At 46.0% G+C, this 24,422-nt stretch overlaps 1 protein-coding gene across 2 annotated transcripts in view; it reads right to left on the bottom strand.

Annotated features, from left to right (window-relative positions):
* Window positions 1-19,306: 19,306 nt before the first annotated feature.
* Window positions 19,307-24,422, bottom strand: part of SFXN4 (sideroflexin 4) — a 112,467-nt gene continuing 107,351 nt past the window's right edge. The window contains exons 13-14 of one of the 2 annotated variants that reach the window (XM_085602939.1): window positions 24,139-24,256; window positions 19,307-23,832 (exon numbers count right to left, since the gene is read on the bottom strand). In XM_085602939.1, coding sequence (XP_085459065.1) covers window positions 23,755-23,832; window positions 24,139-24,256 — 196 coding nt within the window. In that variant the 3' untranslated portion in view covers window positions 19,307-23,754. The remainder of the gene's footprint in view (window positions 23,833-24,138; window positions 24,257-24,422) is intronic. The other variant, XM_085602930.1, reaches the window with a different exon arrangement.

The raw sequence follows: 24,422 nt of genomic DNA, 5'->3' as shown, positions 1-24,422 counted from the left end.
AGGAGATGGGGTGGGTGGTGTTGGAGGCATTGATCCATGTGTCCTTTGAGACTTTGCTCCAGCTACGGTAGGTTGCGTTGGGCAGACTGGGATGGAAGTCTGTGAGCTGGTGATGTTGATGTGGAAGATGGAGTGGTCAGTCCAGGTGAGTTCCATTGTGTGGCTGTACCTAATGCAGTCACTGGAGGTGCAGATGGGGTCTACCTTGTGGGCTGCGGTGTGCGTGGGATCATGGACGAGTTGGGTGAGTGTGATGTTGAAGCTGATGAGTTGTGTTGATGTCGTGGTCGTTGAGATGGAAGTTGAGGCTGCCGAGAAAAATGTAGTTGATGGAGTCTATGGCAAAGGGTGCGATGAAGTTGCAGAAAGCTGGACGTGGTCCTGGAGGATGGTAGGCGAGTGCCCCGAATGGGGGTTTTGCTGTCTGTTTGGAGGCGGAAGTTGAGGTATTCCATAGCTGGGGTGATGTTATCTGTGGTGGTTCATTGGATGGATTCCTTGTGTATGAGGGTGATCCCTCCGCCAGGCTTATTGATGCGGTCACAGTGGATGATCTTGTATCCTTCATGTATCGTGGTGGCAATGTCGGTGCAGAAGTGGGCTTGAGCCAAGCCTCAGTGAGGTGGATGACGTTGGGTGTGAGGGTGGAGATGAGATTCCAAATCACAGTGGTGTGTTTGCATAGTGAGTGTGTGTTGAGAAGAGCATGTGAGAGTTGGTGTTCTTGTTCAGTGGGTGTCTGTTGTGTGTTTGGGGTGGGGCTGGTCAGTGGGTTGGTGTGTGTGCACTGGCAGGTGAAGTGGCAGTGGGTGCAGGTGAAAGGTCCTATTGTGGAGTGTGGGTCTGCATGGTGGCATTGTTTGTTGAGGCGTCAAGGGTGTAGATCTTGGTGATGGTGTATCTGCGGAAGGGGGGATGGCCAGGGGTCATGGCGCTGTTCAGGCATGGACGGACTTGTCTTTGGCACATCTGCTGCGTGGTTGCGCCGCCGCCTGCCTTATGTAGGTCCTGGGGTGGGAAGGGCTTCTGTTGGCAGGAAGATCGGTGAGCAGGAAACCAGGGCAGCGGCGGCGTCACTGGGTCAGGCTGGAACAAGCAGGAATCAGAGGTCACAGGTAAGTAGCAGGCTAGGTGTCCAGGTTTTCAGGCTTTCACTTGATGAGGATCTCTGGTTTAAGCAACAAAGCAAGGTCCTCCACCTAAATCTAGACCTTCATCCTTGGAGCCTGAACAGCTGCAATTGACTGTGTTTTTTTTTGCCACATGAAGTGGTGGAGATCATGCTTGCCACCAGAAGACTTCGACAAAATCCGTTTATGTTTAACACTCAGACAAATTTGTAAACTTGTGTAATGTTTTCAACGCTGACCCCTTGCAGATGAAACTGTTGGATGTCAATTTGTTTGATTTGTCTTTAGCCCAGAAAGGACTTTAAGTGCGAACTATAAAGGTCGTCAGCCCTTCCCAAGTTAGCCAGACCAACCGTTCTTGTTCAAATCACCTGCTGTGATTAGATTTATTAAAGGTTTAACACGCGTTTCCTCTCATGCTGTTTGTAATGCCATAGTGGGACCCTAACTTGGTCTTGGCATTTCTCATATGTACGCCCTACGAGCTGTTGCGTGCTGCTTGTTGTATCTCCTGAGCTCGATGACAATCTTCCTCATTGCCATTCTGTCAGCTCATCGATTGATTGTACTACAGCCACTTTCAGTATGACCACCATACACTTTTTTCCCTGACAAATTGGTTCCAAGGACTCTGGCAGCCTTCTTTCCAAACGTTATTACTCCCTTACACGTTGTGCAATCCATCACTCTTCAAGCGTTCTTCATTACGTCTCAGAAGAGAAGAGGATCTATCGGTTGGTCCCCAAAAGGACTGTATGCTTTTACACTGATCATGCCGTCAAGTGAACAATCAGTTTTTTGTGGGGTTCTCCATAGGCAATTAAAGGGAAGGCAGTGCAAAGAGTAGAGTTGTGTCACGACTCGCTCCCTGCATTCTCATGTCCACCACCAGGGGGATGAATTGTGGGGCTCTCCAGTGTTCTAATAAGTTTCCAGACCCTCCCCTTCATGCATATACTGACTTCCAGTCATTTGGATTCTACTTGCAAATTGTCATCCATTCCCAATCCATGCCAGCTTTTGTGAAGGTCAGCCTGCTCATGTTTGACACTCCATTACCTAGAATTCCCTGCTCACTGCTTTGTCTCCACCCCTGCAGTCCAAGGATGGGTGGAGGAATTCAGATCACTTGTGGCTGGCTGCTGCTAGCCTGCTCACACCTGATGCATGTGATTACTCTGAGCTCTTTTAAGCCCCAGATCCCTTCAGTCCAGTGTTGGTCAGTGTAGCTGTGTAAAGGCGAGACCGGCCCTTGTTTCCAGTGTTTCCTGAGCTTTTGATATCCTTGTTTCCAGCGTTTCCTGAGCTTTTGATATTCTTGTTTCTAGTGTTTCCTGAGCTTTAGTTATTCCTTGTTCTTGAGCTGAAACAGTTTCCCTTGTTCCTTAATTATCACTGCCTGCAGTGCTTCCTTGACTCCTGAGTCTTAGCATTCCTTGTTGCTGAACTGCAGCAGTTTCCCTTGTCCCTGAAATAGCAATGCCTGCAGTGCTACCTTGACTCCTGAGCCTTAGCATTCCTTGTTCCTGACCTGCAGCAGTTTCCCTTGTTCCTCAAATAGCACTGCCTGCAGTGCTACATTGACTCCTGAGCCTTAGCATTCCTTGTTCCTGACCTGCAGCAGTTTCCCTTGTCCCTCAACTAGCACTGCCTGCAGTGCTACTTTGACTTCAGAGATTTTGCTCAATTCTTGTTCTTACTCCAGCTCAACCTTTATTGCTACTTTGTTTCCTTGACTCCTGATTCAATACTATTCTAGTATACCCTTAGCCTCCCCTTCTGTATATCCTTTTCCAGTCCCTGCTTTTCTTACCATTTCCTTGGTTCCAGTGCTGAGTTTACTGTCTTTCTATTCTTTCTGTCTGGCTTCTATTACCTTGTATGGGGCATATTATCAAGGACGGCGTTAAAATTATCGCCGCTTTAGCGGCAGGAAAGTGCTGCTAAAGTGGCGATAATGGGCTTGATAATATGCCCTTGAGAATTCCAATAGAAGCCCAGGTTCACACCAGAACATGGGCTTCTATTGGAATTCTCAAGGGCGTATTATCAAGCCAATTATCGCCGCTTTAGCGGCAGTTTTCTGCCGCTAAACTGCCGATAATTTTTAACTTCGTCCTTGATAATATGCCCCTTAGTTTGTTACTTGCTTTCCACCAAGTGTGCCCTGTGATTTCCTTCCTTTCCTGTTAAGCATTCCTCCATGCTTGTTCCTTGTCTATTGTGCTTGTATTTAGTTCTACCCCCTTGCCAGTGGCGGTGCGTCCATTGAGGCACTGGGGCGTTGCCCCACTAATGCCACATGGCCCCAGGGCTCATTCATCATTCTACTTCTAGTTCTATAATAAATAATAACTCGCGGTTCACTGACGATAATTATGGCACTGGACCACGCCCACTTGGTGACTGACTGACTACTGTTGTTGTGAGCGCAGCGCAGCAGCAATAGTGCGCATGTTCGGTTTTGGGCTGGTCATTTTTACAATCAGCCCGAACATGCGCACTAGCCTTCGCCTTAGGAGAGTGAGGGTTGCTTCATGCAGCAGCCCCCGGTCTCCTAATGGGTGGGGATTATCCTTGCTCTAGCCAATCCTGGTGCTGCTAATGCAGCATCTGGATTGGCTGAGAGTGAGACACCACGCAGTCTGAGGCTAGTCTGAGACTGGCATAACTATCATTGGGTGCCGGGCGTGGGTGGCACAGCACTGCCGCACTTGGTGCAGTGTATGGCCAATCACTGTGGCTTACGTGAAGCCATGCAGACAGTGATTGGCCATTTCGTTCGTGGTGACGTGACGACGTCGCAGCAGACTGTCACTGCGCCACACAACACCTCGTGTTTGTGCCTACTGCTCGTGGTGGATCACACCTCGCTCTCACCCTTGGTTGGTTCAGGAAAGATCCCCTGATCATCGTTGAGATTGAGAATCAGTCAGATTATCAGATAAATATTGAAAAAGTAAGAATCCGTAAATGCGTCCGTAAATGCGTCATTGCATGTTTGGCCTATGATATGATGTGTTTCATTAATGTAACGGTTAACCCTTTAAGTTCGCCCGTCGGCCAACGGCTATCGCAAGCCCTACCTCGGTAGTACTGCGCACGTCCCTTGGTGGACGCGGCCCCGCCCACTCAAAGGAACGCCCCGCACCGCGGCCGAAATCTTGCCGTGGTTAAGGCGTTAACCTTAAACCTTGTAGGTTTGTTGTTGATTTTCTCTGAGCTTTCCTGGCCCAGAGTGCGCAAGCAGCCACCAAGGCCTGCACCAGGGGCTTGTTAGCAGCCTGGCCTGGGACAACCTTAATCTCACTTTTTGCCTTTATCATCAAATCCATTCTTCTGATATTAACACAACTGAGCAGCATCCCGCCGTGTTCCTCCAGGTTTCGGAATTGGTGTATCCGAGGCCTTCTGCTAATCTGCAGAGAGCTGCCTCCGCACTGTAGTTTTGCTTGATTATTATGGGCCGAAGGGGAAGCAAATCTGGGCCGGTGCAAGTTGCTACATGCTGGCACACATTTGAAAGTGGGAGTGGACAGGGAAGTACAAGGCGCTGCCGCGACCAGAAGTGATTTGGCTAGTGGATGTCATGGTGCGCGTAGGCTCGGCCATAGTGCCCATCACTCTAACAGAGCCGTGTCAGACAGAAGCCTCTCGTGTCCCGCCTGAGCCCCGGCCTCACCTGGCGCATGTCGTGGCACCGATTGGAAAAGGAGTGCTTTCACTGTTCACACCATTCCAGGCTGTAAATAAATTAACCTGTTGCATTATTATTTGGCAAGATCTTCATTTTTATTCATCAGGACTTGGGCCAGAATGGGTGGGTTAGGTCAGTAAAGACCATATAAGCCACCCTTGATGAAAAGATAAATAAATGCATAAATAACATTGTGCTCTGCACTGTTTGCCGAGATCAAGGGTAGATTCTGAAGGTTTTGAGAGATCAGACATACATCCCCCTCCCTTCCACCACGCAGTCTACTTTTACATTCAGCAGACATTGCACCGAGTGTAGAGAACAGCATGGCCCCTTAAAAGAACCCAGATTTTTTGGGGGTACCGCTATGTTAAATAGAAAAAATGGCAGTGGACCGGAAGGATTTAAGTTAGAGGCAGCTAATGCACACAGACACGTGTTAAAAAGGTAAACGCACTAGCAGTACATTTGCTTTTATAATTATTGAGATACATTTTTAGATTATATTTGCATTATGTTTAGAAGGGGACTTCATTTTTATTCCCAGCACTGACTTCCCAGTTTAATGCTTGAGGATGGTAATTCTCGTAAATGTAATGTTTAAGGTGTAAATATGAGAAACAGCTCGGCGTGTCTACAGTCGATGCATTCTAACAGAAAACCATTGGGAAGCATATTCATTTCTTCAAAGCAGAATGTTCATCTGACTTAAATTGCATCGTCAGTAATTAACATGTCACACTCCTGTTCAGAGGAACAGGAAAGTTCAGTTTTAGAAGCAGTTCACCTCAAGTATTTCATATTTCTATGCGTTGTTTCTACTTGCACATTTTCAGATTAACGTTCCTAGTTATACTGAATAAGCAGCTACCGATGTTATATGACATCGCTTTATTAATGTAATAACTGCACTTTCACAATTGCTTTATTAACATTCCTGCTTTCTCAAATTTGCTTGAAAATGCACCATTTGTCTACTCTTTTTTCAAACTTTTCTCGGGGGGAGAACACCCCTGAACCCCCCTTAGGTTGTTCGGGCACGCTCGCTACACTCGCTCGCTACGGTGCAGTATGACAATCATTGTCATTGTCACCGGCCGCCACTGCCCCTTGCTGTTACTGCCTTGTGTGTTCCTGTTTGATCACCAGGATCCATTGGCACAGCTGACTACCTAGTTGGTGTTTCTTGTTCACTGAGAGTATTGTCTTTGAGTTACATTTATAGCATCACCATTGGTATCAGCTCCACAGACCCTGCCTTTGCATGCATATCCTTTATGTGGGTATTTGCAGTCAGTATCTGTAACAGCAATTGTGGGTGAGAAAATTACTGAGTTTCAGTCTTACCATGTGGAGCTCCCGAGTGCTTTCCCCCCACATTCCCTTTATTGTTAATGTTGTTTTATATATGTATATTGCACATCCCTCCTGAGTGTAGTGATTCTGAATGCTGAACCGCTTCATGAGTACTTGTCTTTTCTGAGTCTTAGCCCTATTGTTCACTTGTACAGGATTCCCCTTTGGATCCCTTTTTCTCCTCTGACTTCCTGTGTGATCCTGGGCAGTGCTGTACTACTCTTTCTGTGTACGATTTCTACTCAGTTCCCAGTCCTTGCCCAAGCTCCTGACTGTGTTTCCAACATAGTTCCGGACAGTCCCCGACAAGTTGGAAGTTCATTGCATTAAGATCTTCTACGTACTGGTCAAAAAACAGCCTCTCGAAGGTTTGAGGATCCATTCCCCTTGGAATAAGGCTGCTACCACAACATTGGTAGGTGAAGTGCCTATTCTTGACATCTGACAGTCTATGACTCATGTTTTGGTGCACTAATTCAGAAAGCATAATTGCCTTCAACACCAACTCAGGTGTGAAGGACCTTTTACCTGAAACAGTCTTACAAGACTATTTGGTCTGAGCACACTCCACAGACCCTCCACTTGGGGAGGTCCAGCTTGGTATCTATTCTAAAATGGGAAATCTGCAGTTAGAACTATCCATCAGAAGAATAACATTCTGTCATGCCCCGCGGTCTAACCCCCGAGACGTTCTAGTATTTAAGGAACCTCGGTGCACACGAACGCGCTTAGCGTTCTTGCTTCGAGCCCCATTTCCGTCCTTGTTCTTGGTGCCTGACTTCCGTTGTTGCATTTCCTGTTTCCGTTATCGTCCTCTCGTTAGTTGAAGGTCTTTGCTCGTAGTTCTACCTGACCCCCCTGGACCTGGAGTTCCGCCCTGCAGCCGGCACCTCCTTCGCTGCCGGGCCGGACTCTGCCTCTACTCTCCCGGCTGTATCGGGAGAGGTTTTCAAAGCCGTTTCTCCCCGAGCTTCCCTACTCCTGGTGTTCCGCCCCGCGGTCGGCTCAATCCCCGCCGCCGGGCCGGACACGCTGCTCTTTCTCCCCGAGCTTCCCTACTCCTGGTGCTCCGCCCCACGGTCTGCTCAACCCCTGCCGCCGGGCCGGGCACTGCCTATAAACTCCACCTACCTTAGGGAGAAGCTGAGGCCGTGTTACGGTCTCTTAATTTGTTCAGCTACTCCTTTCGTCCATCATTCTTTAGTACTCTATCCTGGTGCTCCGTCCCGCGGCCGGCTCTGTCCTCGTTGCCGGGCCGGGCACTGCCTGTGTGTTCAACTTTGGATACTGCCTGTGGGCTCTGCCTATTTGTGGGGGTTCTTCCCTTGCCTACTCGGAGAAGAGATTGTCCTGTTGTTTTCTTGGGACACTTGCGTGGACCACTGCGCTATTAAGGCTCATTACGTCAGAATCACGGTAACAGCGCAGTGCGCTGCCTTTTTATTTATATGGTGGTTTATGGTGACTGTAAGGGGGGTACTTAGTTTTGCTTTACTCTCTTGGCAGAGTATCCCATACACCTTAGCAGACTAAGCACGACTCTCATTCTTTGTGGACCCAAGGTGGAGTACATCCTGTGTTCTTATAATACTCCAGTAGAATGGTGGGGTGAGTTACAAACATTTATAGCATATGTTTTACGATATAGTGGAGGCTCCCTTCTAACCCTTTGTTTTCTGTTGTATAGGATACTAGATATTGAACCAAATACGCCGTTCCCCTATACGACTAGATGTAACATAACTGTGGTAGGTGTTGACAGGGGTTTATTCATACCATTGGGTTATACTGTGAAGACAGGAGGTAACGTAGTCCTTTTTTTACAGCTGGGTATTGCCTCAACTATTCCTGACTTGCCGCCAGCGACGCTACCGGAGTTTACCCCCGCCTTTCCTTGTTTTGTTTCCCTGTTATCCCCTGGCGTGCCATCTGATACTCTAGAGTCTGATAGAGTCAGAAGGCCGTAGGGGAAGGCTGAGGCACTCTCGCCAAGTTCCTGACGCTCCTGCGGAAATATCCTGGCAGTCCTTTCACATTCTTTCTGGTGGATGCTCTATCTAACCACATATTCCTTACCACTCTCCCGCCTCTGTGGAGTAGCCTTTTTTTTTATTTGATAATCAAAAATGGTCCCAGTTTGTATTCAGCACACTGTTACCAACACTCATGGCTCTGCGTCCGGAGGTGCTGAAAACAGTCAGCACTTATGTACAGCTCTCCACAGTCACTTATGGGGCAGTGTGGAGCCAATGCATAGTCATGCAACAACACCAAGCAGCACTTGGGAGCGCTCCTGTGATAAATTCACAGATTTAGTCAAACGCCTGGGATACATTTTAAAGTGAGTAATCTGCAGTAGATAGAGTATCCACCAGAAAGGCCAGTACCGAAAGTAAGTAACCTGTTCTTCTGTTGTAAAGAAAAAGGTCAATAAGTAGTGGGAGCTGACTGAGTAAGCTGCCATATGAGCTGTCTCTTGGCAAAACCTGTAGCTGGATTTACTAGATACCAAACCTAAAGAATGTGGGCCATATAAAGGGCATTTCTCTCCTACAGCATATAGGAGGCTTTAATATGCAACTAGTTGAAATGCCTCCCGTTCCCAAAAAATTTGGGATCCTGTCCCTCCACTCACCATGTTTAGGTCAGTCACTTTACAAGATATGTAATACTTACATATAGGTACATTCAGCTAGCCCCTCTTAACCAATGAGCTTCTTTAGTGTCACTCACATTTTACTTATCTCCTTCACCACGTCCACCACAACATACAGCATACCAGATACGATTCACAGACTGAGTAACTAGGTGAAACAGTAGGGTCTGCTTCTTGATGAATGTTTGAGTACAGAAAGATTCCCCTTCCACTGAGTCCAGTGGGTCTTTAATCCCTAGAAATTAAGTTTATTTTCTTCACCAGACAAGTAGTTTAGAAGTATGACTTAATCTTGCCTTCTTGCATATACTGAGACTGAGCACTGACCGTAGAGATCATTTTTGCCCTGATGAAGGCCCTAGACCCCTTGTGGGCTTACATAATGGACTGAAACAGGTTGGCACAACAATATTAGAAAGGATGGTTGAGACCTAATCTCTCACTGGCCATCCAAATGATGTTTTAACCCTGTGCCATTTAAATAAAGGAAACTCTTTTGGGTAATGTAAAGGGAGTTTTAATGACAAAACTTGGATCCCACACATACCCAGCATCATTTATTTTGAAATTCCTCATTTAGAGGTTGAAACCGCGATGATCATACTATTCTACCATGCTGGGATGAAGCATGCCATGATAATGTGGGTGTGATTTTTCTGCCCAATATCCTTGATATTGCTCCCGTAGGTCACAGGCACTTTCCTAATTGATTAACTACAGGTACCGCCATCATATATTTTGTGTGGATGATGCATCAGAGTAGCCCACTTTAGCTACTGGTTTCAATGTCTGTGAGTGAGGGCATTCGGCCGGAGCACAATGTCATCCACTCATACAGAAAGTAGTTATCTTCAGCGTCAGGGACATGTGGGCCATTGCGTGCTTTTAAAAACTATTATTATTTCTAACTTTGCAAGCACTCTTGCCACTGCTTGCACTGTGCACACTGCTAGTGGCATGCATTTTTTATGGGTTTTAATCCACCTGTCAAAACGTTTTTACAGAAGCATTCAGACATTTGCATGTGTACACCGCGTTCTCTATGTTTTTGTAATAAAGTTTAACAAAACCCAAGAAAAGGAAGTGTTTGCAAAGATAATAGTTTGGCAGCAAAAAAGCATACCTATTGACTCGTTTAAATGACCTAAAGGAGTGACACTTCCCTTTTAGCTTGGTAAGTCAAGTTCTGTATCAACAATGGCCGATTTATTTTTCAGTTTACCACAAAAGAGCTGCTCCTAGTATAGTGGCCTATTGAAGTTACAATTGCATTGTGAGTGAGGGCATCTCACAAAAAGTGACGGACTGGTCTCACACACCACCTGGTGTCATGCTTCATCATTGACCAGTCCTCGCCCTCTAAAACCTTTGTTTGATAGAGGGCGGGCATACACCTGACGACAGGGATGCACTTCTAAACTAAGTGGGGGCCCGTGAGGATGTGAGTGAAGATAAAAATCATTATAGTTATTATCTATCATCAAATCACAGGAACTTCAATGGGCAGTACTTTTGCCCCCAGCATGGCCTGACTCTATGTCCAACAATTCGAGGAAGACTATATCCACAATCCAAACAACCCATTTTTGAAACATTTGAAGATATGGAAACGCTACATAGATGACATGCTGATAGTGTAGAATGGAACAGAGGAGGATGCAACAAGGTTTGTCCAGTGGGTCAATACCAAAGACAATCACCTTAGATTCACACACACGATTAGCAAGGACCATGCAGTGTTCCTAGACCTGGATATTACCTTGAGCAATGAAGGAGTAGCTACCAAAGTACATAACAAACCTACCGATAAGAACAGCTTCCTCCTATATGAGAGCTACCACCTGAAGGCCCTAAGACAAAATCTGCCGGTGGGACAGTTCCTTTGAGTTCGAAGGAACTGTTCCAACACAGACACCTTTGAGGAACAGGCAGTACAACTAGAAGAGAAACTCCTAGAACGTCATTATCCAAAAAAGATGGTGAAAAGAGCTAACAAACGCGCAAGAAACAACCCAAGGGATGCACAACTAGAGGATGTGACAAAAGAGAACATCAAGAGAATGGTACGCGTCATCACATATACCCCAGCCTCTAATACAGTACAAAAAATAATTAGGAAGAATTGGCACATCCTCAACAGTGCTGTAAAACAGTAGTCCTTTGAGTCAGTTACTATCTACCAGTGGTCACGTGTTTACGTTTCCACGTTTTTACCTTAAATTATCAACACTGAGGTTTTTAGTGAATTGACATGGCCCTCTTACATTGTAACGAGCGAGTTATATATAGGTACTCAAGAGATGTAACCAGTCAGCGCGCAAACATTATATACGGACTACAGACGTCTTCACATTGACGTCATTTTGTAGTCCTTGTTGTTTTTCCGGCATCAGGTGATGACGCACATTACAGGCCCCCGCGTTTGTAACTGACGAGGTTTTCCCGGCTTTATAAACACCCCTGGCTGAATGCTCGGGTTACCTCCCTCCTGACTCTGCAGCCACAACGAGGCAACGACGGATAGGTGAGCACTCCCCCCTATCCAATACTAGCTTTTTTCAAGGCAATTTATTTTGTAGCGTCCTTGAAGGATAACTCCATGACACGCTTCAACATTATCAATGCGCCCGTAGTCTTATATGGAATCTCTCGTGATCTAGGTTCTGTCTGGTGTGTACTTCATACAGGAGCTTATTTAAAACCATAGCATGTTTGAAACATACAGATTGATATTTCTACTATGCCTCTAACATTTTAGAGAACCCCCCTTTTTTGACCACAATAATTTACAATGTGTATTATTATCTGGTAACCTTTACATTCTGTAGGAGCTTTCACAGCGCATACTTGACGTTTAGCATCATGGCGAAGCAGAGAAATACGGCTTTTTCACACTGCCTCTTCCCACGTTTGACGGCATATCATCACAGTATATGGGCAAGGGATTCTTCTCTTAGGCTGACAGACGTGTGGTTTTACTTACACACACTTGGTACACAGTCGCTAGTAGTCAATTACACTAGCACCCCTATGAAGATGTATTAAGTTTTTTATGATTATTTTCTGGTTTTTGGCAGTTTAATTTTTCTTCCATACAGAGCGGGGCCTCCTAGTCCTGAGCCAGGATCCAGGCGAGGTGAGGTCCGTTCCTCGATCATTACGGGTAAGCCCCCTAACACGAGGTTGGGTACGAATATAATTTTGGGAGTACTATTTTTAAGACTGAGACACTTTCCATTTGTTCTCTTGACAGATGCACGCCGCATCCTTTTGAAGCGGAGGATCTACTTACGGTTGTACAAAGTGCCACCTTTAAATGATAGTGAGATACATTTTCTTTTTTCCTTTTCTCCACTATACATTATGTTCTTCACACTTTTGCAGTAGCGAAAATTCAATAACAAGGGTCCTGAAGAAAGCCGCAGGGAGAAATGGATCCCACTGGGCTGAAACATGTCGACCTCTCTATATAGCAGTTATTTGTTTAACACTGCTTTTTGCACTGTTGTTTTATTTAGAATGTGAGACACATATTAAACTAGTAGTGTTTTCTCACAATTCTATTTTAACACACCACTCTAATTTTCTTTTGTTAGCACTGCACTCCTTTCGATTGTTCTATCATCTTACAACTGTTGGTCTTCTCGCTCCAATCCTTTGACAATCTTGGGCCACCCTTGAGTGAAATCACTCCTAATTAGATGCTCTCTATGATCAAGAGAAGCATCTTATCCTGGATTGGATGACCAGATGATAAGATTGATCACACAGACAATTGATGGGTATCCAAACTTCGCTCTGAGGTCCTTATAGATTGCATTTGGATGTCTCTTTCTTCTTCTTTTACTCCCTCCTCTGCTATGTGGGACTAACTAGCCCTCTATTTTACACTTCTGCTCATTTTGCAGGATTTTGTTAGACCCCCAGTTCCTTTATTTGTTTTTCAAACAGTGGGAACCACCATTGTTTGCTTTTAAACGCAACAAAAGTCTGCACGACGAACTGGTACATGCAAAAATGATGACCCCTGAAGGAGAAGAACAGCAGAGACTTTGGAGCCAACCACGAGTAGTGGGCCACTTCTCTTGTGGCGGATATACGTCCTGCAACCTCACGACTAATACAAAAGAGGTAGACATAGGCACCGGAAGACCATGGCAACTACGCGAATTCAGCAGCGGCAACACCGAAAACGTTGTGTATCTTATAACATGTCCATGCGACCTTAAATACGTGGGCATGACCACCAGAAAAATAAAGGTCCGTATTAACTGACACCGAAGTACCATCAGGTGTAAGAAGACGAATACTAAGCTGACACGTCACTTCATGGAAAGAAACCATAACGATACGGACCTCAGATGGACCATCCTTGAGGTAATGAAGAGAAGTAAATTCAATCTTACGAAAGCCCTACATGTTAGGGAACAAAGATGGGTTTACCGCCTGCGATCCTGGGAGAAGGGCCTCAATAATGATATTCCATGGCTACAGATGGGACGATAAAAAAGATTTTTGATATAACTACTATATAACCAACTCGACCCTGCCCCTTAAAATTGTAAATATTCTTAAAATTCTGAATATTTATAGCAGGACTCAGACTAATTACCCCTTTTAGGCTCACTGACCCATTTGTGATCACCATTTTCCTACATCAAATGGTCTAACCATTGGGATATTAATAGATTCCCATTCGGAAAGGGAGGGGACACGAACATCACTGCCCCTTATTATACCTAACAAAAACCAACATCAGGGCGATGTCGACCTTATTAACAATGCTCTTCACGATATGACAGATACATCACTGTGCGCATAAAATAGATACTTTTATCCCTCATGCACGCAGCGCCTGCCAGCAGAATGGCAATTCTAACTTCACCCGTAAACATCTAAGCGATAACTACCTCGCTCGCTGCAGTCAGCTTGCATCACTAAGTCCGGGTCATTTTCAGTATTAGAAAATAGCGCCTATTTATAAAAAGCGCCTACTTAATCACATACACTGCCCCCGCGGTTGTTCACCGATACCTTTTGATGCTAGACGCTTCACCATGGAAACAACAAGGGCAACGTGCTTCCCTTACGCACGCACGCACGTGAACGCTAGACTACAACTTAGCCCATACTAGGGCAGCACTTGACTTCATTCTGCACAAACATCCATGCGCAAGCCTCTAGCCACTGACGGAGGATGTTCACATGACTTTGCCTCCCATTTTTAACCTCACCCCACCCCGGACGCCCCTTACAAGGGCATGTCTGGCCTCCATTCGCCCAATCAGCCTGCGTGCACCGCGGACATTTTTTAATGAGTTACTCGTCGGCACAATTAGGTCTAAGAACATGGGGACACCGGAAACCACACACCGGGTGATACTTTCGGCTAACACCAACGACAACAATTAACGAAATGGGCCGCACTATAAATTCGGCAGCACCCCTCCCTCACTCTAACATTCGGGAGGACAAGGAGCAGCCGCATAGGACGAACGAGGAAAACTTTCCTGAGGCAGTAAGAGTGCGATTGAGCAGACAGATAATGTCTGTATTTCCGCTTGCAAAACCTTTTAATGCATGACTGTGTTGGTGTGCGTGTTTTTGTGTGGGGGGTTTTCCCTCCAACTTTTAACTATCGTTCACGCAGAATGTGGTCTATATTTTTCCCTTTCAGGGCTGACAACAGGAGTTTTCCCTCCCCCTCCCCCCATGGGGCAAGTAGTTGTTGCATTTAGGGTAAGGAAAGTGAGATTTTTCTCACTCTACTAATTTTCTGTAACTGTGTACACATATAGAGTGTCACATGTCACATGAGAAGTCACCTTTAATTGAACCGATGCATGTATTGTTTAAAAAATGTATATATGTTCTCGTGACCCAAATTTGTCGTTACAACAGTGTATATAATTGATTGCACTTTTCTATCTAGGCTTGACATTTGGCAGCCGTTTTTGAAGTGGAGAGTGGCACAAGCCACACCTGCACAGTGATATCTTCTTGCCACTATTTAGTAAGAACGGAGCCCCCATCTTTATATTTAGGTCCTGATGAATGCCCTGGACCCACTTGGGCCAACACGCCAGAAACATGTAGACCACTTACACGACGGCTAGGGGACATACACCGTCCACTGGTTTTAATATCATATAGTTATTAGTCACATTAAAATTTATTTAAAATAACTATAATGATTTTTATCTTCACTCACATCCTCACGGGCCCCCACTTAGTCCGTCACTTTTTGTGAGATGCCCTCACTCACAATGCAATTGTAACTTCAATAGGGCCACTATACTAGGAGCAGCTCTTTTTGTGGTAAACAGTTAATATTGGAGGCTGCTAGCTCCTAGAACCCCGCGCCTCTTGTTCCCTTCTCCACGCATCGTGGAGTTTCTCTGTGATTACAGATCTATTTTTCACTCATTACAACAACTGAGGAAAATAAAGGCTGTTACAATGGAGGGGTACCTCAGAAAGAAGACAAATAGACTTTCTATCAGTCACCCACTGCTACAGATGCATGCGTAGAATATTATGATTCAGCTGTTTAGGAGGGGAGATTGGTCTAAATGCTCTGTAAGTGACCTGGCATGCCTTGGCGTGGACAGACTGGTGCATCAGTGACCACACCCCCAAAAAGACATCTGTGAGGAAATGGGGTGTATTATATGGTGTGGTTGTGTGACCTCACACTTACTAACTCTTTTATGTCCAGTAAGATTCGACTGTAAAACCCTCAGCTTAACCCTGGGTAGTTGTGGCACTAAGCAGCAAGGCTTACACAAAGTAACCATGACTCCAGATTATAAAAATGGACTGTATTTTATAAGATTTTAGAAACTATAATGAAAGAGATCCACCAGAGGGTTCCAGAGATACAGATTTTACAAACAATAAAACAATGTAATTTCACTCAACTGTGAACAACCCTTGGCAAAGTCAACAAATTTGACACTTACCTAAGTTTTCTTTGAAAAAGTTTTTATGTGGTTGGTTAGAAGTACTTGGGGTAACCAACTTCCACAGGGAGCTAGTCAGGGGGGCCGGCAAGGTCCTCAAGAACAGTTACCCTCACAGAAGAAGCAGTATTTCCGCAGTTCCAGTTACTTTATCCATGTTGCAATGGATTCCTATGGATTGGCCCTGATGCAAGGGATGAAGGATGCTGAAGATGCTCCAAGGATATTGTGGAGGTTATGCGGTCGACAGGGTATTCCTGCAGGAATTTCTTAGTTAACTAAGATGGTGAGGGGTGGTTGCAGGGTCAATATCTCACAAAGTCCTCTCCGGTCTGGCCGAAGCCCAGTCGCTGCTAGACTAGACTACCAGTCGCCCGCGGTTGCTGTCACAGGCCAATCCATCCTAGGTTGATAACATTCCTTCCGAGGGTCCCAGCAACTCTCAGACAGCATTTGTGGGCTCAGAGAATTCTGGTGCAATTCTCTGAGTTGGGTCTTGGTCCTCGGCACTGCACAATGGCGGTTGTAGAGGCTTGAAGGCTTTGGGCTACCAACTTGCCCCAGCAGGCTTCTTCAGCTGTTGTGTCGCGAACAGGATGCAAGTCAGCTTAGCTTGACTGGGCTCTGTAGATGGCTTCTCTCTGAGCAGGACACGGCAGGCACAGTCCCTCTGTTTGGTAGCCATCAGATGCTGTCCTACTCAATGCAGCCTCACTCTTTGCTGGTCTTTCGGTGCATTAGGGCAGTCCTTCTTCCGAGTTGGTCGAGATCTGAGGTCTGGGTGCCAGGGGGGGCCCTTTATGCTCTGAAAGTGCCTCAGGGCAGGATGCAGTTGGTAGCCAATGGGCTACCAGGTTTCCTCCCACCTCGTGACCACTTCCTGTGGAATCAGGCATCTGACTACCCCAGGATCCACCATTCTGGCCAATCCCTCTCCTGGTGTACAGACCTCACTAGCCCACCCCCAGGGTGTGGCTACCTCAGGGCAACAGGCCCCTGGGGGAACCGGTGTGGCAACTGGTTTCTCCTCTCTGCCTCCTGTGCCAGCCTGTCTATCCCAATAATGGGGCAGCCGTCCCCGTGGTGCTACACATCTACGCTTCAAAGGCAGCTTCACCTTTGAAGCCTGCCTTTTGGGGCTAACATCCAAGTGGCTTCCTACAGGAGGGAGGTGACACCTCCATGGCCTGCAATCCCTCATTGATATCCATCCTGAGAGTCGTTAGGACGTCTCTCGAGGAGGGCAGTAAACTGTCTTGTAGAGCAAGCTCCATGTGTGCCCGGGATGGCACAACAGCTTTACAGGGAGGTCCTTAAAAACTCTTTTTGGAGGGACCTTGCAGTATGAAAACAGTAGGTATGGAAGGAGAATGTCCCATCTCCTCCTGAGTTTTTCAGGCAAACCCATAATCATGCCTTCTATGGTTTTGTTGAACCTCTCAACTAAACCAATACCTTGGTGGTGAACTTGTAAGTCACGCCACATTCTTCCCACACAGCCAGGGGCGGCTCCTCCGCTAAGGCGGAGGAGCGCTGCCCTATTGCTCTCACAGCAGGAAAAATAAAATGATAACATCGTTATTATCACTTTTTTAGGTCTCACCTGAGACAGCGCATGCTGTCTTCGAAACATTTAGTAAGTGGCTTTTAAAAGTGCCACCAGAGGCTTTTGGTGGCCTATAGCTTAAGTGCATGTGAGCGTGCACACCCGCAGCCGCCATCTGCCTTTCTGTCATGGCTCATTAAGCCTCCTCCACCCCCTTGCTGTCTGCTCTCACTACCCCCTCCCTTCTCCCCCTCCCTCCTCGTTAGCTTGTTATTCTTAACTTCAGAAGCATCTGATGTGAATTCTTCAAGGAGCAATTCACTTCCGACTAAGCCAATGCCGCCTCAGACAGTAGACATTTTCTGGTGCTTGTTGTGTGTTTCTTTTCGTCGCATTTGGCATATAATCACTGTATATAACGTTACACCATTAAGCACTCTTAGATCTTTTTCACTATACGGTAACTTGTTGCACAGTGCCCGTTTTGATTTAATTATTTAATTCTTTAATTTGTTACAATTAGCGTCCAGTTGTATTAACTTTCTCCACCCCTGTTTAGTTGTTTTCACACTAGTTGAACGCGTCTACTGTTGGGGTTTCCGTTTGGACTACATACAGTTGGGACGTGTTTGTGGGGTTACATTGCGTGTCAGCCTGTCCATGCAAGCCACTGTGCTTTACCTTTGGGATTCCCTTAACCAGCACTGCGCAGTGATTAGGCCATAAGCCCTATCTTGCATTGAGATCGCACTCGCATCTCACCGTCTTTATGGCGTTTAGCTCCCACGCTCGTCAGACTTTAATGCGAACATAGGCTAGTTCACGCGTCTCCTTCACATTTTTATTCGCCCACTGCGCCGCCACTCTCATTTCTTTACTTCTTTCACTGTCCTCGGAACCTCTCCCGTTTCGGCATCGGATATCTATGCACGATTTGGGGCATTGTCGTGATTGTGCATGTCATGCTCTGCAGCAAAATTATAGTTAATCAGTTTGCACTGTCATTATATTTCACATTCACCGTAAAACACATGCATCTCGTGACTCCTAACGTAATGCAACTCAGTTACCTGCCTATAAAGCTGCTACTTGCACGTAGCCTGGTCTGTGCCCGTGTCTTCTTTGCTGCCTGCAACCACTACGGGAGTTGCTGATGACATATATTTCCCCACATTTCATGATTTTCATAGTGACGTGACAAACATTGCAAGCTTTTGTGAAGCTGCAAAAAATGTCATAGACTTTTGCAAAGTATACCTTTCTGTGCAATTTGTATGGCCTCATTCAAAATATAGAACCATCTTTATAGTCAGTGAAGAGGATGGCCTCAGCAGAACAGGAATATATGTTTGCTATATATGAATGCACACATGTATAATCAGATCAGACTCTTTATTTCCAAGAAATGCATTCTTACAGAAATATTACACATTATTCAATTCATTGACATAAGCAATTACAAATATCATAAAAATCTACAATAGATAGCAATTAATTAAATCAATACAGCAAACACAGAACACCAACCTAAAACAAATATAAAATGGTATATAAATTAAAATATCTTAAAATTAATTGAGCGATCTGCAGCCCATTATCCCACACGTATCAAAATGTTTGAAAGCGCAACAGTTTAACCAACACATGCAAAGCTCATTCCATCAGTTAATGCTACAAGAGAGCATTATACAGGCCTACATAACATAACCCGGCAGAGAGACAATCCATTTAAAACAAACATTGGCATTGCCAGTAGGTCTCGCTTTTGGGACCTTATAAGTATTTAGTGATGCAGCACAATATCCTTGGTGTAACAACATCAACTGTTGCATGGCTAAACACTTATAAGGTACAAGGTTTAGCCATGCAACAGCTGATGTTGTTGCACCAAGGATATTGTGCTGCAAAACTAAATACGTATAAGGTCCCAAAAGCGAGACCTATTGGCTATGCCAATGCTTGTTTTTCGTAGCTATGGTGCTGGGTTAGGGCGGACTGGGGCTGGTGTCACAGGGAGAAGGGGTGGTTTGTGCACAATAAGTGAGCAGGACTGTTTGGCTGGCCAGTCATGTGCACTTAGCATGTTCCCCACCAAGCTGTAATGCACAACCTGGTGGGGAAGAAGCACAGGCTCCCACTCCCCTTCTGAGCACCGAATTGGCTTAGGGGAGTCTGTGCGTTTCCTTGTTCTGGGTCGAAGCAACGACTGAGGAGAGACGGTGGCTGTGAGGAGGTAAGTGGTTTAATTTTTTATATTTTGTTCTCCCACCACTCCCATTACTTGCCAGCCGCCACTGCACATAGCCTCAGATAGGTAGACATTAAATGTGTGCATCTATCTGAAATAACCTCCTTAGGGAACCCAACCCTGATAAAGATTCCAAGGAGGGCTCTGGCTACTGCAGGAGCAGTGACTGTACAAAGTGAAATGGCCTGAAGATATCTAGTGGCATGGTCTACTACCACTATGATGAACCTGTTCCTTGAATTTGTGGGTGGGTCTAGGGGACCAACAATCTCTATCTCCCCCCTCTCAAAGTGTGTCCCCACCATTGGTAGTCGTATAAGGGGAGCCTTTGGCTTGCCTCCTGCCTTGCCACTGTCTTGGTAGGTCTCACAGGAGCGACAAAACTCATTGACCGTCTCGGACATCTGGGAGCCAGTAGAAAAGGGTTGACTTGCCGTTCCCAGGTCTTGGTCTGTCCCAGGTGCCCAGCCAAGGGGATATGTTGGGCCAGGTTAAGGAGAAACTCCCTGTGCTCTTGGGGGACCACCAGTCCGTGGATGCCGCTGATTTGGGGGCTCTTGGCTCACTGTACAGAAGTACTCCCCTTAGTATACCTTATGTGTTCCACTGGTAACCTCTTGTGCCTGTTTAACAGCTAACTGTTGCAGGTCTTTTAGAGTGTGACTGGTCTTTTGTCCTTTGCTCAGGTCCTCCCTGGGGAGAGGGGTGGGGGGGTGGGCTCCTGGGCCCGCTAAGGGGGAGGTGAGGATGGTTTCTGCCTGCCCCACTGCCTCCACTAAACAGGCTATAATTGTCTTCCAACTCCTCTTCATCCCTAGGTACACCTTGGGGTAATTCCTTCCTCAGGCTTGGAGGTACCCTGTGAGCCTCCTCCCAGGCTCTCTGGGCCTTAATCCAAGCAGATTTCTTGGCTTTAGCTCCCATGATGATTTACTTTCTGCACAAAATGCCATAAGATCGTCCCTTGTGTAGGAGTACAGATTTGCCAGGCCGAGCTCCATTTTCCTTTGTCAAAAGGTGGCTCCTTGGCTTTGTTCAAAAACCTGTGTAAGCTTTTTCCTCCTCTATTTGAACTTGTAGGAAACTGTACTAAACCTTTTCAAACTCACCTCCACTCCTTGGCAAATTGTTTGCAATTCTTTGGAGACAGTACTCTGGAGTTGAACAATGTCCACAGAAAAATACTTTTTGGGAGCAAGGACTTCTTTTCAAGGTGTCTACCTATGCGGATTCTAAGGTCTTTTCTTCAACCAACTGTATGGTATTGCTAAATACAAGTGTTGGATCCCACTACTGCCACCAATTTGAGGAGATGGGCTGTATTATATTGTTTAATACTTACCAACCTTTTTAGGTCCAGTAGATTTAGTCTATAAAACCCTGAGCTCAACCCTGGATAGCTATGGCACTGAGCAGCAAGGTTTACACAGAGGAACAAGTGTTAATTTTTAAAAAGCAACAAAACAATTGAAGATGAAATAGACATAACACTCAATAAATCCAACACCAATTTATACATTTTGCCTGTATTTTATAAGATTTTTGACACTAGAACGAAAAAGATCCACCGGAGGGTTCCGGAAATATAGATTTTGCAAGCAATAATAAATTAATGCAATTGCACTAAACCATGAACAAGCCTTGGCAAAGTCAACGAACTGGAGACTTATCTAGGTTTTTCTTGGAAAAAGTTTCTAAATGTTAATGCGATCAGTTAGAAGTACTTAGGGCAACCAACTCCAGCACTGAGCTAGTCATGGGGACCAGCAAGGTCCTCAAGAACCAATTACCAGTGTTTCAGTGGTTACAGGTACTTTATCCGTGTTGCAATGGATTTCTACAAAATGATCCTGTTGCAAGGGATAACGGATACTGAAAATGCTCCAAGGATGCTGTGGAAGCAATGCAGTTGACGGGGTCCTCCTGCAGGGATTCCTCTGCCTACGAAGAGGGTGAGGGGATCCTGGCTGCAGGATCGATGTCCCACAAAGTCCCCTCTGGTCTGGTTGAAGTCCAGTCACCAATGGCCTACCAGTTGCCCATTTTCGCGATCACAGGTGAATCCTTCCTGGGTCAAAACTTTCCTTCTGAGGGTCCCAGCAACAGCACACCCAGGCTCAGTGAACTAGGGTGCAACTCTGTGCTTCAGGTCTTGGTCCTCGGTGCTGCACGGCAGCAGTGGTAGCAGCTTGACGCCTTTGGCTATCAACTTGCCCCAGCTGGCTTCTTCAGCTGTTGTGTCTCTGTGCTGTGAATGGCACTTTGGGTTCTCTTGGCTTGATTGTGTTCTGGAGACAGCTTGTCCCTGAGCAGGACACGGCACGCACAGTCCCTCTCTTCGCTAGCCACCAGGTGCAGTCCTCGTCACTATCCTCTTTTTGCTGGTCCCTCGGTGCAGTAGGGCAGTCCTTCTTCAGTCCTTCTTCCGAGTCGGTCGAGGTGACCTCTTTATGCTTGGAAAGTGTCCTTAGGCCATAATGTGGTTGGTTGCCAATGAGCTAACAGGTTCCTTTCCTCCTGATGGCCGCTTCCTGTGGAGTGTGGCATCTGGCTATCCCAGGATGCACCTTTCTGCCAAATTCCAAGATGGCAAGACCCCTATCCCATGGTTTGGCAACTGGTTTACACTCTCTGCCTCCCATGGCAGCCTGTCTATCTGAACAATGGGGCAGCCCTCCCTGCCGGTGCTACACATCTGCCCCTCAAATGCAGCATCACCTTTGAAGTCTGCCTTTTGGGGCTAATGTCCAAGTGGCTTCCTGCAGAAGGGAGGTGATACCTCCCAGGCCTGAAATTCCTCATTGTTCTCCTACCTGAAAGTTGTTAGCACGTCTCTCCAGGAGGACAGAAAGCTGGCTCATGGAGCAGGCTCCATGTGTGCCCAGGAAGGCACAGTTGTTTTAAAGGCAACAAAGTGGCAGCTTTGCTGAAGCTACACCTTACAAGTTACATTAATTACGAAATACAAGTCGGGCTTAATTTACCGAATTGTTTGATACCTTGAAGTGCTCACTTTGGTCACACCGTTCATGAGTTAGCACTGCTGAGGGGTCAGCGTGTAACCCTGTACTCGCCAACTGGGTGGCCACGTCTTTCCACAGTAAAAACGGTTGTTTTGCGTATTTTACTGTCAGGACATGTAAAGTGCATGTCGTGCCTGTGTCATATGCTGCACCCTGTATTTAGGGCTTGGTAGGCCTGCCAGAGGGGTAACTTACACACAAGTCTAGGGAAAGTGGTGGCTTTGCCATTGCTTTCAATGGCAAAGTCGGGCTAGCAGTGCATGACTGCTCTATCGGTCTGCAGTAGTGGACTGGAGGACTTGTTTTACTTGGGGGACATCCAGGATGCCACAATCAGTGCTGCAAGCCCTGGGTACTAAGGCACCACTTACTAGGGATTTACATATGGATATGGCCAATTTGACATACACTTTAGGGTCCGGGCACTGGCTCGGAGGTCTGGTTAGCAGGCCTCAGTGCACTCTCAGTTGAAAAATCAGCTGGATTAGTTGAAATACTTAGTGGTGACCTTACAAAAAGAGGCATTTCCTAATAACATCCCTCTCATGAACTTCTGTTTAAAGGGCCACCTGCAATTAACATTTACAAGTGCATTTCCATACATGGCATTCTGTTAAAGTGGCATACTCCTCGTGCCCCTGTTCAAGTGGCGGGAACTTCACACTCTGTAAAAGGGTAGGACCTCTACATTATCAGGATGATAAGGATAATAAATGCCTTTTCAGTTTATCAGCAATTGCATATCATATAATTAAATATTACAGTTTTAAGGGGCTTTATTTTACGTCTGCTGGTTTCAAGACAGTTCCTGGAGGTGTCCATTTCCACCAAATGAATAACACTGATAGCATGTTAACTCAAGTAGTCCTTATTCTGGTCAACATCATCATCTCACCATAAAGTGCTACCGCGTTATTTGATGGCTCTGCAACTAGACTGGCTAGAGGCATCATGTGCCTTGATCAACATGATATCCACTAATTAATTTCTGCCTAGCATCCAGTATTTCAGAAGGTACGCAAACTGTAATGGGGACAGTGTCCTTCAACAGTCAACTGTCTTAGAACATTGCACTAGAAGTGTCATTCTGACCGAACTCGTGTCCAGCTGCAGGCCAACAAGCATCATAGTGATCTTCAGAGTCCCCGGCTGTAGTATAACTCCTGCTCCTTTGTTGAGGAGGCAATACTGGGCTCCAGGTTCTCTCGCCGGATCTGAAATAGAGAAGCAAGATTTATTTCAGAGCAACCACTAGCAACAGGCATCGGATCCACTGAAGAGAAAAAAACACTATTAGAGTCCTTTCACTCAATAGACAATTCCACCCGCAGACACTTCAAGAACACTAGCAATGATTGAGAAGTTTACATCTTTGTGTCACACAGTGAGCACAAATAGACAAAAAAGGTTTCATTGAGCTCTACAGCCTGAGCAAAGTAGAGAACTCAGAACAAAATAAGCAGGGCCCGGCCACTGTTTAATCAGCATTGTTTCTGCTGCCAATAATGATTACGGCTCACCTTCCCAATTTGTGGAAAGAGACTGAAGGAAACTGGTATCATCAGCCCAAACGCCACTGCCGTTGAGATGTGTCTGATGGGAGCAAAGGCCAAAGGGTTCCGCAAGATGAAACTTGTGCTGCAGGGAAACAAGCAAAAGTTAGTCTTCCTATGCAAAGCTAAATATTTCTTCCAGCCAATTTGAAATCTTTCTGCTTGGCTACTATATTTAATTCAGATTAATCCTCACTCCCTACTTGCTGAAAACGTCCTTGAGGCAACCGAGAGAGGGGCATTGCCATCTG

Source organism: Triturus cristatus, chromosome 1_2, assembly GCF_964204655.1.
Source record: "Triturus cristatus chromosome 1_2, aTriCri1.1, whole genome shotgun sequence".
NCBI lineage: Eukaryota > Metazoa > Chordata > Amphibia > Caudata > Salamandridae > Triturus > Triturus cristatus.
The sequence above is the reverse complement of the archived record's forward strand: the minus strand, read 5'-3'. Positions and strand labels throughout refer to the sequence as shown.